Below are 23,649 nucleotides of genomic sequence, written 5' to 3' on the forward strand. Positions count from 1 at the left end.
CGCAGTCCAGTTTGTTCTGTTTGGTGGGAGTCTGGCTTGGCTTAGGGATCGGGTGTAGCTGACACACCTATTGGTGGGGACACAAGAAATCGACTTGAGAAACCGATGGGACAGCTAACTAACCATGTTTTTATTTTAATTTGGAGGAAGACGACCACCAACTTTAGCATTTGCTGCTTTAATAAAATTTTGAAACTTGACTTGATAGTTAGAGCTCAAAATGGACCCGGCTCGGCCGGCAAAACCTCTTTACTATAGGCCGGTTTGAAAATTTTTGAGATTTTGGATTGGGCGTTTGCTTGAAAGCTTTTGGAAAATTTTAGTGTGAGCCCTACCCGAGTCTAGATCTGGGCCCGCCCGAACCCAACTAGGCTGGTTTAAATTATCCATTTGGGCTGAAAATTAGGCCTGCTGACCCGATTCAAGCTTAATCTCTCAATCTTTCATTTTGTTGCATCATTTTTTTTAATGAAATACTATAGCTTCACATTAGCATCCTACTGATAATCAAAAATATGTTTATCAAAATAGCGATTAAGTTGGTCTAGCCACATAATAGGATAGAACCGAACCACCATCGATTGGGAACGAGCTTCTTTTGGAACTAAACCAAGATGGGCCCTAAGCTAAATTTGGGCTCAGTTTCAATCCTTGTCCAGAATTGAGCACGGCTCGGGCTCAAGATGGGCTACTCAAACCCGGACTGAAAAATAAATGGGCTTCATATTTAAGCCCAAATCCAGTGTTAATTCTTCCAGATCTTGCCCATAGCCCCACTCGAAGACCGGCCCGACCCATTTCTGGCCCTATTAGTAGTAGAGCACGAATCAAGGAATAGGACATGATCCATCTTTATATGGGTTGCAGATGGACCGGGTCTAGTTTGTTCCCATAAACAGCTAAATATGATCCATAATATTTGATTGCTTGAGTAACTTTTTTTTAATTTCATAGTTTCACATGAAGATTCTTATATTAGCATGCTTTAATTTTTTTTAAAGCAATCACGATTCCCATTTAAATCCAATTAGAAACTCTTTCATTGCATTACGAGCTGTGTTCATTATACCTGTAGAATAAATAATACCACATTCAAGTATTCAAGATAGGATTGGAAGAAGGTCTGGGCCAGCTCAAGGTTTGTCCGAGTAAATTCGGATCAGAAATGGAGTTAAAATTAGAGCCGCAGATATTTCGGGCCACGCAGACTCATCTGAAAGGAACCTTCAAGTAGGGTCGCTCAAAACACCACACTCCGGGCTCAAATTAAAAGTTTTCAGTCTTGTCCCCATTGAAAAGTTTTGTTAAAAACCCAAACTCAAACCAACTAATGGATAACTTGGTCTAACCCACTTAAAGCTCGGTCCAAGTAAAGCAACCAATATTCATCCCAATTTATACATGGAGCTTCTTGACGATCCAAAAAGAAAAAAAGAAATTCTAAAAAAACAAAAAGGAAAAGAAAGGAATGTTCATCATGTACACTTATACGACGGTGCTGATGTTTCAGGCCTAGGATCAGATCATTCACATTCACGTACCATAACTGGGATTGTGGTGGGCTCTGTTGTGGGGATTCTGCTGCTTGCTGTGGTGGGCATTTGCGTTCGGATGAAGAGAAGGAGAAGAACAGGTAAATATAGTCCACCTCGCAATATGCAAACATGACATGATAAGTAGTGATTACTTATTAATTGGGACTACTGCAGCGGCTACCTTAGGTGCCATTCCCTTCGCTAGTCACTGCAACAACGAATACAAGGACGACAAGGACTGGGAGCTTCCTCTATTTGATCTGGGGACAATCATTGCAGCGACCGACAACTTCTCAATCGAAAACAAACTTGGAAAGGGTGGCTTCGGTCCCGTGTACAAGGTATTTTCATAGTTTACCAACTGAGCTCAGTAGAGTGTCACCATGTAAGTCTTAGTCGATGTAGGGTCCTAAATTCAGCACTCTGAATACAATGTTGCATTCAGGGCTTTCAAACAGTTTGATACTGCCCTAGATTTAGTACTCTTTTAAGTGTAGCAATGCTAAATGTGGTGATTTCAGGGAAAGCTTGGGGAGGAGCAAGAAATAGCTGTGAAAAGGCTTTCAAAGACTTCGACACAGGGCGCTAATGAATTCATGAATGAAGTGATACTGATTGCCAAGCTTCAGCACCGAAACCTAGTTCGGCTTCTAGGTTGCTGCACTCAAGGAGAGGAAAGGATCCTGGTATATGAATACATGCCTAATAAAAGCTTGGACGCCTTCATCTTTGGTTAGTTAATCTTCAGTTCTCTTCCTTATCTTTGTTTCCTGTTCCTAATTAGATTAAGAAAATCACAGCATAATTGATACCTTCTAATGCTTGGTTCAAGAGTTCAAGAAAATACGTAGTTCAATAAATACTAACCTTTGCCTTGAATCAAGAACCCACTTTTGCCGATCAAATGGAAGAGTACTGGAAATCGAAAACACATAGCTGGGCACACTCATCTGAAAATGAACCTTGAAGTAGGGTCTCTCAAAGCACCACGCTCTAGGCTAAAATTGAAAGTTCTTGGTCGTGACAATTAGGGAGTGGCTAGCCTTGTGGAGGTGGCCAACTTCATGGAGCTTAAGCATGTTATATTGATTCTTCTGAATCTACCACCATAGAGTAATCAATCTTTCTAGACCAATTAAAATAATGCTCCACCATACCTCATGGAGCAGGTTATATTTTTTCCATAGTTTCTTTAACTCTTGGGGTAAATGTGTGTGTAAGCTTGCTTTATTTGCTACCAGTTAGAAAAAAAAAAAATCAATCTAAGGCAGACTGATTTTTCGTTTCTTTATTATTCGTGCAAGTAAGGCTAATATAAAGTAAACTTTGGACAGATAAAGATAAAGGTGTGCTGCTGGATTGGCAAACCCGATACAACATTATAGAAGGGATTGCTCAAGGTCTTCTCTACCTACACCGAGACTCGAGACTTAGAATTATTCATAGAGATCTTAAAACTAGCAACATTCTTCTTGATAAAGATATGAATCCTAAAATATCAGACTTCGGCTTGGCAAGAATATTTCGGGAGGATGAGACGACACTAAATACTCGGAGAGTTGTGGGGACATAGTAAGTATTATTTACCTTTCATTGCCGTGATATTTATTCTTCAAAAAAAATATATAATCATTTTAATGATAAATGCAGTGGATACATGTCTCCTGAGTATGCCATGGATGGTGTCTTCTCGGTGAAATCTGATGTATTCAGCTTTGGTGTCTTGGTACTTGAAATCATTAGTGGCAAGAAGAATAGAGGCGTATCTATATCTGAGCACCAAGGAAACCTTCTAGCACATGTAAGACTGGGAAAATAATAGTTAAATCTGTTCATATGTTCCTCTTGTTTTTCATTAAATCATGATAGTGATGTAATATTTTTTTCAGGCATGGAGTTTATGGATGCATGGTAATGGCTTGGAACTAGTAGATAAATCAATCAGCAACTCTATTTCCATGGTTGAAGCCTTGAACTGTATAAAGCTTGGCTTATTGTGTGTTCAAGAATGTCCAAAGGACAGGCCGACGATGTCCTCTGTGGTATTGATGTTGGGCAACAAGAATGCATCATTGCCAGATCCTAAACAACCTGGTTTTTTTCCAACAAGGGCTCCCTCCAAAAATGAGTCATCAAAAAGCAAGACAAACTCGGCAAGTATAAATGGATTATCGGTTACAACAGTTGAAGGTCGATGACCATTAGATCGAGGTGGTAAAATTTTCTCATATCAGAGACAAGCTATGAAAAGTTCTCGTTCTTTCAGTGTCTATGCATTCCTTTCAACTATATGTGGTCCTAATCGCATGTCCGTAGTCCATTAGTGTAAATTTCTGATACTAGGTGTTTTGTATAATATTTTGAAACTAATGGAAAAAACTAAGAATTCAAACTGTCGTTCATCCAAAAGAAGACAGCAAAGTAGATCCTCCTCTAAATCTTAAAATAGTAACCATGAGGGAGAGCTAAAATTTGTTGCTAGTTTGGATTCATTAACTTAAAAATGAAGCAGAATATCCTACAAATAGGGGAAAAGACTATTTCCAAGATTCCTATGTGTAAATGGAGAAGATCAATGCTAGATTGGCATCATGGAAAGGAAGGCTACTCTCTTTGGGAGGTAGACTCACACTCATGAACACAGTCTTGACAGGTCTCCATTCTCATCTTATGTCGGTGTTCAAACTGCCAAAATGGGTTCTTCACAGAATAGATGGGATGAGGCGTGCCTTCCTTTGGTGGTTTCCATTGCCCGGTGAATTGGGATACTTTTTGCAGATCCAAGGAGCAAGGAGGACTCGGCAACAAGAACTTGGAACAGATGAATTTTGCACTTTTGGCTAAATGGGATTGGATGCTCATTATTGGTTCAAATGCTCCATGGTGGAAGCAGATTAAAAGGGCATATTATTTGAGAAGAAATCTTGGATTGAGAACCAAAAAATGTACAAGGAAGTTGTCCCCTGGAATTGCTTGTCTTTCAGACTGGGGAGTGCTTGAAAAATCAGATTTTGGGAGGATAATTGGTATGGGCCGACACCCTTGTTGCATATCTTTGATGATCGCTACCCCTTGGCTTGCAAACGTAATTGCTCCGTTGCTTCCCAATGGTCGTTGAGGGCTCTTGCTTGGCTTATTCGACTTAGAGGACCATTGACTCTCCAACAAATGAGACAGTTAAAGCTACTAAGAGTTTGCCTTGCCTTGGTTGGACCTTCACGAATTGCAAATGGTCCCTCTTGGAAACTCACCCAAAATGGCATCTATTCCATAAAGTCCTTATACAATTTCTCAACAACGGTGGCTCGTATGTCCTCACTTCAAAACTATTTGGAAGGCAGCCATTCCGGAAAAGCTGAAGATTTTCTTATGGCTCGCTTTGCGCAATAGGCTTCATGCGGGGGAAATTCTGGATAGGAAAGGTTGCCATATTAGTTCTGGATATATTTTGGGCGGACCAAGGGTCGAGTCCGTTAATCCTCTACTCGTCAAAATAGCATTTGGACAGCTCTAAAAATTCAGCTGAACATCGGGGCCGGGTTGGCATTCCAACTTGCATGATGCTTGGACTAATTGGAGGAGATCGTCCTTTGATTGTTCCATAAGGAAGGCAGCTGACCAACTGCTTGCAGCCATGTACTGGGGAATTTGGAAAGAAAGAAATAGAAGAATATATCTCCGAAAGACCTCCCCTGTATAATATGTCTTGGACGCCTCTTTGTTCAACAAGAACGGCCCATCGTCATGATAAGATGTGGAACAAGTTGCTGACTTTGGTTGGGGCCGCTTCTTGATGATTGAATCTTGGATTAAGCTCTCCGTTTCATTCTACTTCTCTGCAGCTTCTGACTCTTCATTTTGCCATTTCATTCCACTTGCACTTTCATAGATGGCTGGAATCTCTGCTAGCTTCGATCTTTGGTAGCATCATACTTTTTTTTATTTTCTGTTTTCTATCTGTAGATATCGATTTTCAATAAAAGCTGGGTGGCAGTCTCTCTGCTTCCCTTTCCATCAAAAAAAAAGATTCCGATTATAAATGACGAAAATTTCTCCAGGGACAGGTTCATTTATGAAATAAATAAGGATTAATAGAAGAAGAGCTTGAATGGAGACTGTTGACCATGAAAGGTTATGGGCCGTTGTAAGATGTAACATGGTACCAACTTTCTTTATCGAAGAAAAAAGTAGCGACTTTGAGAACTTCAGCAAATTGGCACATCTTATTTCCGTATGGAACAGTTTATACTGGACTCGAGGAATTTCAGCAAAATGAGAGTCTTCAAATTTGATATCTTGTAGCTATCCCATCTCAATCCTGGAAAGCCTAATGGTTATATAATAGTTTGAATAATGAGTCCACCTTGCTATCTCATCTAAATTCCAGCAGAGCTGCAGTCTTTTTTTTTTTTTTGATGAAACAGTAGAGCAATAGTCTTAACTACAAAATATAACTACTTGAGTGGATCCCAGAGGATCTTCAGACTCGATGTGGACTACTTTGACTACTACGAGCAAGGCTGGATAGGGTTCAAGACTGAGATCCATTACATCGGGATGTCGAGTCACAGACCAAACTTCACGAGGCCATAATTTGCTCATACGATGCTTGATTGAGATAATCTTTTTTTTAAAAAAAAAATTAGTATCTTTTCGAGATCTACAACTTTGGGCCAAGAGGTTGAATCGGTTCGAAATTCTATCATTTAGGCTCCGAAATGGGCTAGTCAAACCGAAAGTTTTCTTTTCAGGTAAGACTTTGACCGAGAGTAGCTCTCAATATGGTAAAAATTCAGTGGAGCGACATAAGAAAGAGTTGATGTAGAAATCGAGATCTACCTCCTTAAAAGTTTTAGCTTTTTTCTATTTAAGATGTATATTTTAGGAAAAAGAGTCCTATTAAAATTAGAGACCAATATTGTACTAGTGTGGACCTCACATTATAAATAGAAGCTATGTATCTCATTTTTTAAGGATTAATGAAAGAAAAGGAGACTTAAAACTCTACTTTTAAGATTCCTCCAGCTTCTTCTAGTTTTCTTTTGAGAGATTCGAGTTGAGCGAGTTGAAAAAAATCTTTCTTCTTCTGATCGGATAAAGTTGGTATCAAAACTTCGGTCCTCTACATCTATGGGAGCTTAAGTGCATGGTCCAAATGCACGAGCTGTACAAGTTGTTAGAAGAAGAGCTATCTGTGCTTGAAGTATATTGGAGGACAAAGGCGAGTATTGCCACTACTTCTACCTTGACGGATGATGAAATAATGAAATATCTCATACTACTAGAGGAGAAGATAGCCCAACTCACTGAGATCGTGTCTCAATTAGTGACGCCTTTGTAAGAACTCATCCAAAATAGCTAGTTGGAAAGTATTTTTTGAGTTCTTTGTCTCGTATAAGTACCTAAGATCTCTCCAGCAAATAACCGACATGAGACTAAACACATGCTTGCGCAAGTCCTCACATCCTTCTTCCATTTAAACCATGACGCCTCGTCAGGCTACAGGTCAAAATCCATTCAAATCTAATCACAAGCACCACGATCGGCCCTTGGTCAGCCTTAATGAGCCTGTGCTGCAATGTCTCATAGTCCACTTGGGCCATGGGTCCAGTCCGTTTTAATACTATTTATAACAACTCAGGACCTCACCTAAAATAACTAGCCAAAAAATATTTTTTGGATTTTTTAATCCTGTATAAATATCCAAGATCTTCTCGGCAAATAACCGATATGGGACTGAATAATGCCCATACGGGTTCTCACATACTTCCTCTGTTCATGCTTTGACATTTCCGTTAGGCTAAGGGTTCAAATTCATTCAAATTTAATCACAAGCACCACATCGGCATGTGGTCAGCCTCCATGAACTTATGTTCCAGTGTTCCCTAATTTCCATAGATTATGGGCTAAATTCGCTCTGTTACCTATATAAGTATCCAAAATCTACCAGCGAATAACCGATGAAGACTACGGACACATCTGCACGAGTCATCATATACTCCTTCTGTTTAAGTCCGGGCATCCTCGTCACGCTAAGGATCCAAATCCATTCAAATTTAATCATAAACACCACAATCAGCTTGTGATCAGATCAAATATACCCATGTTGTAGTATTTCCTAGTCCACATGGGTTATGAGCCGGGTCCGTTCTGTGCCATTTATAATAACCCAGGAGCCCACCTAGAATGACTAGCTAGAAGATATTTTTTTGGTTCTTTAGTTCGGTATAAGTACTCAAGATTTCGTTAGTGAATAACCGATGTCGGACTAAACACATGCCCACATTGGTCCTCACAGTCTTCAACACAAGCACCAACAACTCTATCTTCAAGCAAACCAAGTGGTTCAGCCACGAGACAGAGAAGCATGGTTATAGGCCCATGGTAAGATGTAAGTATGTAACATGGAACTAACTTTCTTTCTCTCGAAAAAAAGTAGTGGCTTTAAGAACCTCATCAAATTGGCACAGCTTATTTCCATATGGCGACAGTTTATACTAGTCCTCGGGGACTTCCATCAATGTTAAGAGTCTTGAAATTTGATATCTCGTAGCTATCTCATCTAATTCCTAGAAAGCCTGATGGTCATATTATATTCCAAGATTAGTTTGAACATTGAGTCAACCTTGCTATCTCATCTAAATTCCAGCAGAGCTGCAGTCTTTTTTTTTTTTTCTTTAATGAAACAGTAGGGCTGCAGTCTTAACTATAAAAGATGACTACTTGTGTCACCCAGTTAGGTGTCTATTAGTTTGAACATTGAGTCCACGGAGCTACATACCATCCTCCATTGTCGTGATATGCTGATGCATGCTGGTCCCCACGTTCGTAGAAATAAGCACCAGGAATAGGAATATCTCAAGGACCTGTAAACACCAACGGGTGCAGATGAAAGAGCTTCATCACTCCGTATGATATCAGCCATCGAATTCGTTCAATGCCGAAATAGTGGACCCTGATTGGCTGGTCGTAGTATGCCGTGCTTCTCATGACAGTGGGCCACGATATATTATTCCGTGTATCATGAACTTTCAGCTCATCACCACACAAGTCTTTGAGCCGACAATCAATTGGTCTCCTCTGTAATCGCCACCAAAGGAATCATAAGCCGTCCGTCCCCCGCAAGCTAGTGTTGTGCTCATCCCGGTTTACCATATCCACTTCCACCGCCGTGATCAAATCGTGGAGTCACCAAGTTCCAGCTTCAACGGTCATTATTTTATATGATAAACCTTAACGCACTGCACCAGGTCTGACTCCATTCCACCATTTGCCATATGAAACGGTCCAGACAAGAGAGATTAAAAAATGATGATTATAGGTTAGATGATCCTTTCTTATCATTATTAGCTTTTTACTTAATCATCCGATCAAGGTTCGGTAGTGCAATCCCAGAATAAATAGAACGTTTCTTCTTTTTCCTTTGCACCAAATTAAGCCATTTGGAAACATGAGAAGGCCTCCCGTATTCCAATCACTACTCTTCCTCCTTTCCTCTCTCTTCTCTCTCTCCGTTGGAAGCGACATCCTGACTCCAACCCAGCCCCTCCGCGACGGCCAAATCCTGATCTCCGCCGGTGGGATCTTCGAATTAGGCTTCTTCAGTCCCATCAACTCCAACAACCGCTATGTAGGCATATGGTACCGCAAGGTCTCAGTACAGACCGTCGTGTGGGTCGCCAACCGCCAGCACCCGATCTCCGAGCCCAAGGGAAGCTTATCAATCACCGCCAACGGAACGCTCGTCGTCACCGACCAGAACTCCACGGCCGTCTGGTCCGCGGGCTCATCGGGCCTAGCCAGCCCAGTCGCACAACTCTTAGACAGCGGCAATTTCATCGTAAAAGAAGCTAATGGTGATAGCAATGATCCTGGTAGCTTCGCATGGCAGAGCTTCGACTACCCGACCGACACGCTGCTCCCGGGCATGAAGCTCGGGTGGAACTTGACCAGCCATTTGAACCGCAACCTGACGGCATGGACCGATCCTAGCGACCCGGCACCGGGCTACTACTCCATGGCGCTGGACGTCGAGGGCGACCCCGAGATATTCTTATGGGCCGGCGCGCACCGGCTCTGGCGCACGGGGCCATGGGTCGGCCAAAGGTTCAGCGGCATCCCGGAGATGAAGACGTATAGCATGTTCACCTTCGACTTTGTCATGGACCGGGATGAAATCTACTACGCATTCAACATCCTCAACGGATCGGTCATCTCGAGGCTGATCGTGAACCAGTCCGGCGTGACCCAACGACTGGTCTGGCTTGACCAGAGCCAAGTGTGGAGCATCTTCTGGTTTGCTCCCAAGGACCAGTGTGACGGCGTGTCGCCGTGCGGTCCATTCGGGCTCTGCGACACCAACAACTCGCCGATATGCGACTGCTTGCAGGGGTTCGAGCCCAGGTCGCCGACGAATTGGGCTCTGAGGGATGGGTCGGATGGGTGCAAAAGGAAGACAGCACTGGATTGTCGGAATGGGACCGACGGCTTCGTGACGGTGAACGAGGTGAAGCTACCCGACACGTCGAACTCGACCGTCGACATGAGCTTGAATTTAGATCAGTGCAGGGCTATGTGTTTGAGGAATTGTTCGTGCACGGCTTATGCTAGTGCTAACTCCAGTGGCGGGGGGTGCATAACTTGGACTACCGAACTCACTGATCTTAGGGTGTTCACGTTTGGTGGACAGGATATCTACGTCCGGCTAGCAGCCGCCGATCTAGGTACGTTCTGTTTCGTTGCTTAAGATAAATAGTGATAATTTAGATGAAATATTACAATTAAAAAAGAACTTTTTTAGATGAGATATAACTTGGGTTACTGGGAGCTGAAGTCCAGCGAACATCAAGCCCGGCTCTTGTTTGCATCGATTCTGTATGGAGCTTACACATTGCTAATGGTGTGTATAATCCAGGGCCACCGAAGTGGCAACGAGTGGAATTTGGTGTAGTAGACCCCAGCCTAGAGGTCTAGCTGGAGGAAAGCAGAGTCTCCAAAACCAAGGGGGGTTCTATCCAAACAAATGCAAATTGTCTTTTTTATTTGCAAGGAAGTCGACGTCTTTGACTTTAGTGCTATTGTATGTATTTATGCCCAAGTGGTATGAGCATTCCACCACAGCAGACAAAACAAACAAACTAAAAAAAAAAGCGCGAGAAGCCGACCTCTCTGACTTTAGTGCTATGTTCGTTTCATCTACTATAAAAATTTCGCCTGGAAGTTACGACAGAAGCTTCCCTTTAGATTTTAGTTGGGCGTTGGAAAATAGAAATACGATAATATCCTCGACTGGAGGAAAATTTACCAGTTTATAACCTTGTACTATTAGAGTTTGTCAGGTCCTGTAAGACCAGGGTATTTATCAGGAGTAACACCTCTATAACTTTAGACAATGTGCCAATATCTGATAAAAAGGTCAGAATGCCGTCAAGAGAACGCAATTCCTAGAGTTTACTTTTCAGAAACTACTTTCTAAATTTTCTCCAACGCCCTGTTGTATTCAGATTGTTTCACCGTTTGCAGTGTTAGCTATTTTGCAAACCGTCTTCTGTGCTTCCCAGGAACATATCTCCACCACTTCTATGGTCCTGGAGAGATGAGAATGAACAACGGAAAGTTGTTTTATACCTACAGATTTGACTGACGTTGATTAGATGTACAGTGTATATAAAACATGACATTAGTTTATAAAGACGCCAATGACATTAATATACAAAAATTTCCAATTATAAAGACACCTGTTCTACATTGGCCAGAATGTAGTTTCGGTATGAAAATTTTTATCTATAATCTGATTTCTTGTGGTTTCTTCTCATAATCTCACGACCTTAGATCATGATAGCAGTACATCCGAAAAGTCATACTCCATGAAACAGATCCTGCCCCAAGGGAACCCGGACCCCACAAGTTTGGTTGCGTTGCTGAAGTAGCTAAGCAACAACTATTGTAGTTTGAGAAGGACTGACAACTAACAGAAAGAAAACAAATTCTTGTATTCATACAATGGCAGTGACGTTTCAGGTTCGGCATCAAAACATTCACACCAGAGCGGAATAGCTGCCATCGTGGTGGGCTCTGTTCTGGGAACTCTACTGCTTGGCTGGATTGGTTCTTGCATTTGGTATAAGAAGAGGAGGAGGAGGAGGAGAAGAAAACAGGGTACAATTAAACCTTCAACATCATAATAAATTAATGTAATATAAGGCTCATGCTGACAATTATTTGTGTTCAACAGCTATGTCCATGTTAGGTACCAGTTCCTTCGCCAATAACTACATCAATGAAGGCACTGAAGGAAAGGAGTTGGATCTGCCTTTGTATGATTTGGGTACAATTATAGCAGCGACTGATAACTTCTCTATCAAAAACAAGCTTGGTGAAGGTGGCTTTGGCCCTGTATACATGGTATGCTCTCTGTCCAAGAACAGAACTTTATAGAACGTCATTACTAGGAAATCAGTACCAGGATGGAAGGAGAGATCAGTGAGATCAAATTATACTAATTGCAATCTGGATGATGTGAATTCCCTTTCATGAGAAAATGGTTAGGTGACATGTTTAGCAAGATAATTGCTGTCATGTGGGGGTTTTGACTCTATACATGAAAAAAAAAAAAAAAAAAAAAGTCACTATGAGGTTCTTGATCAGTGTCTGGTTCTAAAGTCAGTATTCTAGATACATGTTGGTTTCGTCTGGACCTTGATATCTGTTTGATACCCCCCCTGTTCAATATACTAGCAGTGTCTCATAATGCTGGATGTGGAGCATTCAGGGAAACCTGGGGGAGGAACAAGAAATAGCTGTGAAGAGGCTTGCAAAGACTTCAGTGCAAGGCATCGATGAGTTCAAGAATGAGGTGACGCTCATTGCCAAGCTTCAGCACCGGAACCTTGTTCGGCTTCTTGGCTGCTGCATCCAAGGAGAGGAAAGGATGTTAATCTATGAGTACATGCCTAATAAAAGCTTGGATGCCTTCCTATTTGGTTAGTAAATCTTTTTCTCCCCTCTGACCCGCCACTTAATATCTCATTAGCAATGTCATGATTAAGTGTTATTATTCCTCTTGTAAAACTAACATTCAAATCAGTACTAAGCTTTTCCATTTTTTCTGTAGAGGACTAAGGCCCTGTTTGGGGGAGCTGTTAGCAGTAGAGCTGTTGGAAGTAGAGCGTTTATAAAAATCTGTTTGCTATTTGGTAACTACATTTCTAAAGTGCTATGGCATTTTAACATGTGTTTGGTAAACAAACTGAGAAAGTACTTTTATATGACAAAATAACCATAAAGAACATTATCGGTATTATATAATAAAGCATAATAAAATATAATATGTATTAATACATAAATATATGATATAGTATAATATTAATATAATATAATATTATATTATTATAAGATAGTACTATAACATTATGTATTATAGAATAATAATTTAATATAATATTAAATTATTTAACATAACATATCAATGTATTATGATATAATATAATATAATATTATATTTATAGTATAATACAATAATAAATATATAAAATATTATAATTATTAGTGTAAATTAATTTTTTATCATTCTAATGACCATTTATCTCTCTAATAAATAGAGAGAAAGGAAGAAGAAGATTGAGAGGGAAAGGGAGAAAGGAAGAGGCGGGATAAGGGTTTTGGGGGAAAAAGTGTGATTTAAATGGGGGTATTTTGGTCCAAAAAACAGCTTCCCGACAAAGCTGAAAATAGCATTTTCGGAAAGCTCCAAATTGGAGCTTCTTCCGAAAAGCTATTTTCAGCTTATCGCAAAAGCTGAAACAGTTTTCCGAAAATTTTACCAAACACCATTTTTTATCTAAAAGTACTTTTGGATAATAAGTATTGTGGACTCAAAGTGACGTTCTCTAATCAGCTTTCTTAACTGAAATGCCATTTCAAAAAGAGAGAACACTCAAAACACCACTTTCTTAGCTCGAGTTGAAAATTTTGGTTAGATTTCTCAACCAGATGTGTGGTAGGGTTGCCAAGCCCCATCAAGTTGAGCATAGGCTTGTCACAGTGATGCTTCTCAAGCTATTACAGTTTAATCAATCTTTACCAGCATGAGTCTCACAATACCCAGCAGTTCATTTGTTACCAACGTTGATGGCTTTTGGACTGCATGCATTCTTTTGCTCACTAAATTTTACTCCGAGTAATAGCATACAAAAGTTAACGCAACTAATTTTTCATCAGACAAAGCTAAAGCTGCACTGCTGGATTGGCAAACCCGCTACAACATTATATTAGGGATCGCCCGTGGGCTTCTCTATCTCCACCAAGATTCTAGATTAAGAATTATCCACAGGGATCTCAAAGCTAGCAACATTCTACTTGACAAAGAGATGAACCCCAAAATTTCGGACTTCGGCTTGGCAAGAATATTTGGGGGGGATGAGGCAGAAGTAAATACACACCGAGTGGTTGGTACCTAGTAAGTATTTTGAAGTATTTATTTGTACAAAATTTGCTCAAGAAAAGTATTTTATTGTACATATAATATTCTATATTGAAAATCTAATAGTTCAATCACCTTAATGATAATGCAGCGGATACATGTCTCCTGAGTATGCCATGGATGGTATCTTCTCAGTGAAATCTGATGTATTTAGCTTTGGTGTTTTAGTACTTGAAATCATAAGTAGCAAGAAAAATAGAGGGGTTTATCTCTCCAACCGCCATATAAATCTTCTAGGACATGTAAGTATAAAAAAAGGTCCTTCAATTAGATGCTCTATTTATTTATTTTTTTAAGAAAAAAGAATTAATGACATTTGCTGCACATTTTTCAGGCATGGAATTCATGGAAAGAAGGGAATGGCTTGGAACTAGTGTATGAATCAATAGGTTACTCATTTCCCGTGGCTGAAGTGTTGAGGTGCATAAAGGTGGGTCTCTTGTGTGTTCAAGAGCACCCGGAGGACAGGCCAGCAATGTCGACTGTAGTGTTGATGCTAGGCAGCGAGAGCGGCAGTCTCCCATACCCTAAACCACCTGGTTTTGTTGCAAACAAAGGCCCCACTGAAATTGTTTCATCATCAAGCAAGCAAGATTCGCTAACTGTAAATGACTTATCAGTTACAGTATTTGAAGGTCGATAAAAGATGTCAGGGTGAATGCAACCATAAGAAATTGTAAATTTTCTAATTTGGAATAGAAAATTGGATGTATCAAAATCCGTACAGGCGTGTGTTTAGTCCCACATCAGTTATTAGCTGGATCGATCTTTGATACTTATATAGGATCAAGAAACTTAAATGATACCTTCCGGCTAACCATTTTAGATAAAATTCTAAGTTGTTAAATATGATATCATAGCAAATCCGACCCATAATCTATATAGATTAGGAAATACTGCAGCACAAAATCATTTAAATTTCAATGAATTTGAACCCTTAGTCTGACGAGGACACCCGTATAGGCATGTGTTTAGTTCCACATCGGTTACTCACTGGATAGATCTAAGTATTTATACATAATCAAAAATTTCAAATAATACTTTTTAGCTAGCTATTTTAGGTAAAGCCCTAGGTTGTTACATGATGCCAACCTACTAATTCTTTTAAATTTTGCCTTGTTTTCTTCGACCAACCTGATTGTTCTAAATCTATCACTCCTTTATGGGCTGGGTGTGCACAATCCTTTGGCTCCAAAAGAGCTATATCATCTGATATCACCGAATCAACAGCTCAAGCTAGTTTCAACCTAAAAGATTCATTTGTCTAAAAAAAGAAAATCAGATTTGAAAACTTGAAAATAAGCATAGGGACAAAAATTGCTGCCAATTTTCATTTTTATTGCTCAAATATAAATTAGAACGTTCTGTAAAGTGGGAAAAAACATATCTCTGTAAACCTGTATAAGAATTTCTGTTAGGATAAAAATAATCAAAATTTCTTCAACGGGAGGCACCAGCATGCAAGGGCAAAAAAAGAACCGACGATAAGTTATTTACAACCAGCCGCGCCTAGGTGATGGTTTCTTGCTGCATTTGATAGTCAGCATGCAAGAAGCTCTCATATTCTGTTCCCTTCAGAGTATTATAGACAGCATCCCAGTTTTCAACCTGATCAGACAATGGTCTCGTGTGGATCTTTACATGACGGCTGGAAAGCTTCCTTTTTGGCAGTCTAAGGAACTTTAGAACATCCTTAACCTTCTGCAGGAAACAAAGAATATTATGGTTAGGCTGGTACAAGTTATATTTGTTTACATTCCCTCTACCTTGCTCCCACCACTCACCTTGCGGCTGTTCACAAGATCTTCATAATAGAGAAGAATGTGGCGAGTGCTCTTGAAGTAATCCAGAGCATCAGCACCCCACTTATCCATCTGCTTTAGTTCTGGAACCAATGAATTTACATTGATTGTGGGCTTATATCTTGCAAGTACATCAGCCTGTATGCCATAAACCACCACACATCTCAAGATTCAAGTCTACTATAGGTATCAGAGATTTTTGTTCCTTTTTTTGAGAAAGTACTAATACATCTCGGTATAAAGTGCAAAAGCATGACCTCATCCCTTGAATGCACATGAGCTTTATGGGTCCCATTTAGCTGCTTGGCACCCCGGTCATGCATATTTGCAAGTACTGAAACCATGCGACGAAGTAGATTTCTTCTGAAGAGGAATATTGCAGAGACCCCTCTTTGATTGAAGTATTTAACTAGTTCGTCATGATGATGGATGACACCCTGAAGTAGCCATGACAAAAGAACTTCAGGTGGATCCAACAAATAGTAAGCTCGGGGAGGAAAAAATCTAAATATCACCATGTGACAGCACCAGCAGTGTACAACCAGGCTTCTTGTTGGATAATCTCAGTAAACATTAAAAAAAAGGGGATATATTTAAAGGACACTAGAAAGTACGAGACTTAAAAGACTACAAGCAAAAACTATTTCCCAATTTTATATTTTTCAGGTTTCTGCAAGATAAAAATTAACATATATATATGGGGGTGTGTTCTTTATTCTATATGATTTCCATGAGAGGCTTATCCCGGCAGAAAGTTCATTCACTACTCAGAAAACGAATTTTCTCTGATGAAATAACCTTGTCAAGATCTTATTAGGATTGTCGCCAAGAGAACTTGTGAGTTCCAATGTTATAGTAAAGGTTTATGCAACAAAACAATAAGCAACTCTCGTCACGCCCCGAGCACGGAGCGCAGCAGATGCCGCATGTACAGGCGTGCAAGGCAACAGATCATATCTAAGCAAATACAAACGCCTAAAATTGACAAAAATATTTAAGTTATTCAAAAGCAGTTTTACAAAATTTCAAAATAGCATATGCCAACATAATCAAATGTCCAAGCTAATCTAACTAAAATGCCAATAACTAAAGTAATAATCGAAAAGTCTAGCGCACTTCCCAATCTCATGCAATCAAGTCTCTAGATCTGAAAAATAGAGAAAATAAGATAACGAGCTACACTAGCCTAGTAAGTAACAAAATACCCCCAGAGTGAGGTCGGAGCATATCAGATGATAAATCAAAATACAGAATAATGATTGAAAATTAAATCACAAATAAACATATTTTCTTTTGAAATTTATTAAGTATTTTGATCCCCCATTTCCCTCTTCTTCTTTTTTTTTCCTTCCGATGGATTTGGGGAGGAGGAATAGATGGGTTTGAAACAGGGGAGGGAAAAAGTCTCCAATCGGAAATCTCCCTCCCCCTTTGGCCTAGTGCCCCAAGCCTAATAAAATGTGGGCCTTTACACATCTATTCCATGGCGGCCTTCTACAATTTCTCAACAACGGTGGCTCGTATGTCCTCACTTCAAAACTATTTGGAAGGCAGCCATTCCGGAAAAGGTGAAGATTTTCTTATGGCTCGCTTTGCGCAATAGGCTTCATGCGGGGGAAATTCTGGATAGGAAAGGTTGGCATATTAGTTCTGGATATATTTTGGGCGGACCAAGGGTCGAGTCCGTTAATCCTCTACTCATCAAAATAGCATTTGGAGAGCTCTAAAAATTCAGCTGAACATCGGGGGTTGGCATTCCAACTTGCATGATGCTTGGACTAATTGGAGGAGATCGTCCTTTGATTGTTCCATAAGGAAGGCAGCTGACCAACTGCTTGCAGCCATGTACTGGGGAATTTGGAAAGAAAGAAATAGAAGAATATATCTCCGAAAGACCTCCCCTGTATAATATGTCTTGGACGCCTCTTTGTTCAACAAGAACGGCCCATCGTCATGATAAGATGTGGAACAAGTTGCTGACTTTGGTTGGGGCCGCTTCTTGATGATTGAACCTTGGATTAAGCTCTCCGTTTCATTCTACTTCTCTGCAGCTTCTGACTCTTCATTTTGCCATTTCATTCCACTTGCACTTTCATAGATGGCTGGAATCTCTGCTAGCTTCGATCTTTGGTAGCATCATACTTTTTTTTATTTTCTGTTTTCTATCTGTAGATATCGATTTTCAATAAAAGCTGGGTGGCAGTCTCTCTGCTTACCTTTCCATAAAAAAAAAAAAAGATTCCGATTATAAATGACGAAAATTTCTCCAGGGACAAGTTCATTTATGAAATAAATGAGGATTAATGGAAGAAGAGCTTGAATGGAGACTGTTGACCATGAAAGGTTATGGGCCGTTGTAAGATGTAACATGGTACCAACTTTCTTTATCGAAGAAAAAAGTAGCGACTTTGAGAACTTCAGCAAATTGGCACATCTTATTTCCGTATGGAATAGTTTATACTGGACTCGGGGAATTTCAGCAAAGTGAGTCTTCAAATTTGATATCTTGTAGCTATCCCATCTCAATCCTGGAAAGCCTAATGGTCATATAATAGTTTGAACAATGAGTCCACCTTGCTATCTCATCTAAATTCCAGTAGAGCTGCAGTCTTTTTTTTTTTTTTTGATGAAACAGTAGAGCAATAGTCTTAACTACAAAATATAACTACTTGAGTGGATCCAGGAGGATCTTCAGACTCGATGTGGACTACTTTGACTACTACGAGCAAGGCTGGATAGAGTTCAAGCCTGAGATCCATTACATCGGGATGTCGAGTCACAGGCCAAATTTCACGAGGCCATAATTTGCTCATACGATGCTTGATTGAGATAATCTTTTTTTTAAAAAAAAAATTAGTATCTTTTCGAGATCTACAACTTTGGGCCAAGAGGTTGAATTGGGTCGAAATTCTATCATTTAGGCTCCAAAATGGGCTGGTCAAACCGAAAGTTTTCTTTTCAGGTAAGACTTTGACCGAGAGTAGCTCTCAATATGATAAGAATTCAGTGGAGCGACATAAGAAAGAGTTGATGTAGAAATCGAGATCTACCTCCTTAAAATTTTTAGCTTTTTTCTATTTAAGATGTATATTTTAGGAAAAAGAGTCCTATTAGGATTAGAGACCAATATTGTGCTAGTGTGGACCTCACATTATAAATAGAAGCTATGTATCTCATTTTTTAAGGATTAATGAAAGAAAAGGAGACTTAAAACTCTACTTTTAAGATTCCTCCAGCTTCTTCTAGTTTTCTTTTGAGAGATTCGAGTTGAGCGAGTTGAAAAAAATCTTTCTTCTTCTGATCGGATAAAGTTAGTATCAAAACTTCGGTCCTCTACATCTATGGGAGCTTAAGTGCATGGTCCAAATGCACGAGCTGTACAAGTTGTTAGAAGAAGAGCTATCTGTGCTTGAAGTATATTGGAGGACAAAGGCGAGTATTGCCGCTACTTCTACCTTGACGGATGATGAAATAATGAAATATCTCATACTACTAGAGGAGAAGATAGCCCAACTCACTGAGATCGTGTCTCAATTAGTGACGCCTTTGTAATAACTCACCCAAAATAGCTAGCTGGAAAGTATTTTTTGAGTTCTTTGTCTCGTATAAGTATCTAAGATCTCTCCGGCAAATAACCGACATGAGACTAAACACATGCTTGCACAAGTCCTCACATCCTTCTTCCATTTAAACCATGACGCCTCGTCAGGCTACGGGTCAAAATTCATTCAAATCTAATCACAAGCACCACGATCGGCCCATGGTCAGCCTTAATGAGCCCGTGCTGCAATGTCTCATAGTCCACTTGGGCCATGGGTCCAGTCCGTTTTAATACTATTTATAACAACTCAGGACCTCACCTAAAATAACTAGCCAAAAGATATTTTTTGAATTCTTTAGTCCTGTATAAGTATCCAAGATCTTCTCGGCAAATAACCGAGATGGGACTGAATAATGCCCATACGGGTTCTCACATACTTCCTCTGTTCATGCTTTGACATTTCCGTTAGGCTAAGGGTTCAAATTCATTCAAATTTAATCACAAGCACCACATCGGCATGTGGTCAACCTCCATGAACTCATGTTCCAGTGTTCCCTAGTTTCCATAGATTATGGGCCAAATTCGCTCTGATACCTATATAAGTATCCAAAATCTACCAGCGAATAACCGATGAAGACTACGGACACATCTGCACGAGTCATCATATACTCCTTCTGTTTAAGTCCGGGCATCCTCGTCACGCTAAGGATTCAAATCCATTCAAATTTAATCATAAACACCACAATCAGCTTGTGATCAGATCAAATATACCCATGTTGTAGTATTCCCTAGTCCACATGGGTTATGAGCCGGGTCCGTTCTGTGCCATTTATAATAACCGAGGAGCCCACCTAGAATGACTAGCTAGAAGATATTTTTTTGGTTCTTTAGTTCGGTATAAGTACTCAAGATTTCGTTGGTGAATAACCGATGTCGGACTAAACACATGCCCACATTGGTCCTCACAGTCTTCAACACAGGCACCAACAACTCTATCTTCAAGCAAACCAAGTGGTTCAGCCACGAGACAGAGAAGCATGGTTATAGGCCCATGGTAAGATGTAAGTATGTAACATGGAACCAACTTTCTTTCTCTCGGAAAAAAGTAGTGGCTTTAAGAACCTCATCAAATTGGCACAACTTATTTCCATATGGCGCACTACAGTAAAATTAGAAAAGGCCGACCCTTTTTTGCTGACGCTAGGAAAAAGCGTCGGCAAAAGTTTCTGCCGTGCCAAATTTTGCCGACGCTTTTTAAGAGCGTCGGCATTTTGAAGAATAAATGACGCTTAAAAGCGTCGTCATAGTCGTCTAGCGAAAGCGTTGCTGGGAAGCGTGGGAGCTGGACCTAGGACGACGCTTTTAAGCGTCATTATTGTCCCCGGCCTAAGACGACGCTTATAAGCGTCGAGTAAACACGACGCGTATAAGCGTCGATCAAAGACGATGCTTCTAAGCGTCGTCTAAGGCTAGAAACCCTTAAAACCCAGTGCCCGACCCCGATCGATCCCTCCCTCATTCTGCCCTATTTCTCCTCTCCGGCTTCCGTCTTCCTCCTCTCCGGCACTGCCCTAGCTTCCATCTTCCTCCTCTCTGGCGCTGCCTTTGCCACCCGTCTTCCTCCTCTCCGGTGCCGAGCGTTCGACTCCAACCTCCTCTCCTCCTTCCTCCTCTCCGGCGCCGACCGACCAACCCCGACCTCCACCTGAGGTATTTTTCTCCTCCTCCCTTTTCTCCCTCCTTCTCGTCTCGCTTGTTCTCCTCCTTCTCCGCCTCTTCTTGTTCGTGTGTTCGTGGGTGTTTTTTTCTTTTTTTACTGATACTCTAGCTTTGCCTCCGCCCGAGGATCTCCTCCTCCTCCCTTCTCTCCGGCGCCGTCCGAGCAGACCTCAAACCTCGATCGAGCGGCAACCCTGATAAGTATGATCGTTGATGCACATTGAACAATTATTATTTTTTATTATTTTGTTGCTATTTGGCTAAGTTAAAAAATTAAGTATCAAATCAGTTCTCCTAAGAGCCTATTTAGATAATCTATCAAGATTTGGACTGAATTTTCTACTGGATTTATAGGCTTGTAAGCCCATTTGAGTACCATTTTTATCAACCCAACACTCTCCGGCCTGAATCATGTGGGACTTTTTTCCTCCTTGGAGATTAATAGGCCTAGGATCAGTTAACAAATCCAACCCCCCAGCTTCCCCAAGAACCTTTAATCAAAGGAAGGAAACATGAGTATTATGAACCATAGAAATCTTGATCAAGAAGCCCAGTCCCAATTCAGATTCACAGTCATTTGTGCAAATCACTAGATCATGATTCATATTGGAGGGAAAAGAGAAAAGCATAATTAGGGTTTAGATAATACTACCTTGAGATCCAACTGGTTCACCATTTGACCAAACGACCACAGCCACATAAAAACAACATAAATTTGTGTTAGTATGTCAATTAAGTGAGATTCATTTTTTGCAACTTCAGACCAAGCAATGAAGCACAATCCAATGCTTGTAAATTGGTTATGAAACTTTGCTAACACAAAAGGGGGAAGTGGTAACATTCATTTTTTGCAACTTCAGACCAAGCAATGAAGCACAATCCAATGCTTGTAAATTGGTTATGAAACTTTGCTTTTGGAAATGACATAGGTGATGATGATGAGTGGCTGCAATTTGAATTTTGTTATTTCTCTGATGGAGTTTTTTGTTGTATTTGATTGGTCGACAATGTTTGAAGTAGATAAATATGACAATGCATTGTGTATTAGGATTATGTAATCATAGTATCTACATTTATAATTTACAAGAAGTTGAAAGTGCACAAGAAAGGGAAACCCTTAACAACTAATGAACTAAACACAAGTGTTCCAATCACACTCATATTTTCAAAGGGAAAGGTGGCAATGCTTATCTCCATTCAGGAGTAGATAGAGGCAAGGAGTGAACTCAAATGGAAACAAAGGACTCTTTAAAATCCTTCATGAGCAATGTACTAAAAAGTGGATTGCAGGAACATAGTAGCCGGGGGGTTTCATGGCGAAGAGCAGATGGCAGGTGCTATAGTGGGCACCATGTACTCAAAATGGGTTGTTGAAACATATCAATATATTTTTATGAAGTATCAAAAATCATTATTTTATATCAACTTCATGCAACAAATAAGGAAAAAAGATCAAGGCCAAAGCAATGAAAATATCAACCACATGTAATGTCTACAATCACATAATATCTATATAATGGCCACTATAGCTGCTGTAGTGGCTGTTTTTAAAACAACGTTCATAAGAATTCCGCATGTAATGTTCATAAGAATTCCGCATGTCTACAATCACACATTGTAAGTTCTTGGACTAATGAGAAAAGATCACATTCAAACTCTCCTCCCAGTTCTCTGTCTTCTCAATATTTTACTGTATTAGAATAGTTTCAGTGCCGTGCCAGTAGATTCAAGGGATGTGCCAGCTACAGTAGATTCAACACATCTTCTTCAAACTTCTTCAATGAACAGGATAAATGAGGATATCAAATCTCTCACTTCGCTTCCGGACCTTGCAAGTAATTCTTTCCTCCTAACTATAATAGAACAGATTCTTTGAGCAGCATCTAAGCTATTATCTTGATGCTATCTTGAGCAGCATCTAAGCTATTATTGATGCGATCCGATAGAATTTGATCCGTATCCCAAGATTCTTGACTCTTCTTGATTTCTGGAAGGGTAGTTCCGACCTGATTGCAGACACGATTTCTAAAGATTTGTCCGTCAGATCGATCTCAATTTTGGATATGTTGTAGATCTCCGCGTTAGCTTTCCAGCGGTAGGTCGTGGGTCTAGAGAGGACGTCGGGATCTTAAGATATCAGCCTCCGACTGATGACTGCGCAGGGAAGGACGGGCTGATAATCCAACGGGATGGAGTTGTTGTAGAAGCTGGAAGGGATCAAGGAGGAGAGGAAGAAGAGGGAGAAGGTGGCTGGCCTCTCGGGACAGAGGTAGTGCAGCCGGATGAAGGAGGGGGCGGCGGCCTTGGACGGCGGCCTAGGGAGAGGGGGAAGGCGTCGCAAGAAGAGAAGAGAGAAGGGAAGAGAGCTAGGGCAAAAGCCTTTCAATTAATTTTTGCATACTGAAATAGGTGCTCACCACATCTATTTATAGGTGGCTACCTGACCCCTTAACTTGACTTAATCTAATTGAATTCAAGAAACAACTAAACCCAAAGCGACTCTAATAAAGGCCAAGTCGGCTAACCCGAGCAAGGCTATGCTGAAATAAAATTAACATCAAGGACTCAAAA

At 40.4% G+C, this 23,649-nt stretch overlaps 2 protein-coding genes across 5 annotated transcripts in view; both read left to right on the forward strand.

Annotated features, from left to right (window-relative positions):
* Positions 1–3,927, forward strand: part of LOC108510942 (G-type lectin S-receptor-like serine/threonine-protein kinase SD1-1) — a 30,973-nt gene extending 27,046 nt beyond the window's left edge. The window contains exons 2-8 of one of the 4 annotated variants that reach the window (XM_039125848.1): positions 1,511–1,633; positions 1,710–1,876; positions 2,057–2,267; positions 2,870–2,935; positions 3,038–3,107; positions 3,186–3,336; positions 3,425–3,927. In XM_039125848.1, coding sequence (XP_038981776.1) covers positions 1,511–1,633; positions 1,710–1,876; positions 2,057–2,267; positions 2,870–2,935; positions 3,038–3,107; positions 3,186–3,336; positions 3,425–3,733 — 1,097 coding nt within the window. In that variant the 3' untranslated portion in view covers positions 3,734–3,927. Of the gene's footprint in view, positions 1–1,510; positions 1,634–1,709; positions 1,877–2,056; positions 2,268–2,869; positions 3,108–3,185; positions 3,337–3,424 lie in introns of those variants that run through there. The other 3 variants (XM_039125849.1, XM_039125847.1, XM_039125851.1) reach the window with 3 other exon arrangements.
* Positions 3,928–8,811: 4,884 nt separating this feature from the next.
* Positions 8,812–14,832, forward strand: LOC120110554 (receptor-like serine/threonine-protein kinase SD1-8). The gene is made up of 7 exons (XM_039125860.1): positions 8,812–10,258; positions 11,556–11,693; positions 11,770–11,939; positions 12,307–12,517; positions 13,755–13,992; positions 14,108–14,258; positions 14,351–14,832. Exons 1-7 carry the CDS (start codon positions 8,986–8,988, stop codon positions 14,657–14,659), a joined length of 2,490 nt encoding a protein of 829 aa, XP_038981788.1. The 5' UTR covers positions 8,812–8,985; the 3' UTR covers positions 14,660–14,832.
* Positions 14,833–23,649: the final 8,817 nt, after the last annotated feature.

Source organism: Phoenix dactylifera, chromosome 4, assembly GCF_009389715.1.
Source record: "Phoenix dactylifera cultivar Barhee BC4 chromosome 4, palm_55x_up_171113_PBpolish2nd_filt_p, whole genome shotgun sequence".
NCBI lineage: Eukaryota > Viridiplantae > Streptophyta > Magnoliopsida > Arecales > Arecaceae > Phoenix > Phoenix dactylifera.

Excerpts from the sequence above, each read along its gene's own strand:
- LOC120110554 (XM_039125860.1), top strand. The coding sequence starts at position 8,986 with ATGAGAAGGCCTCCCGTATTCCAATCACTACTCTTCCTCCTTTCCTCT. Across the intron at positions 10,259-11,555 it reads GCTAGCAGCCGCCGATCTAG|GTTCGGCATCAAAACATTCA; the intron begins GTACGTTCTGTT and ends GTGACGTTTCAG. Across the intron at positions 12,518-13,754 it reads CTTGGATGCCTTCCTATTTG|ACAAAGCTAAAGCTGCACTG; the intron begins GTTAGTAAATCT and ends ATTTTTCATCAG.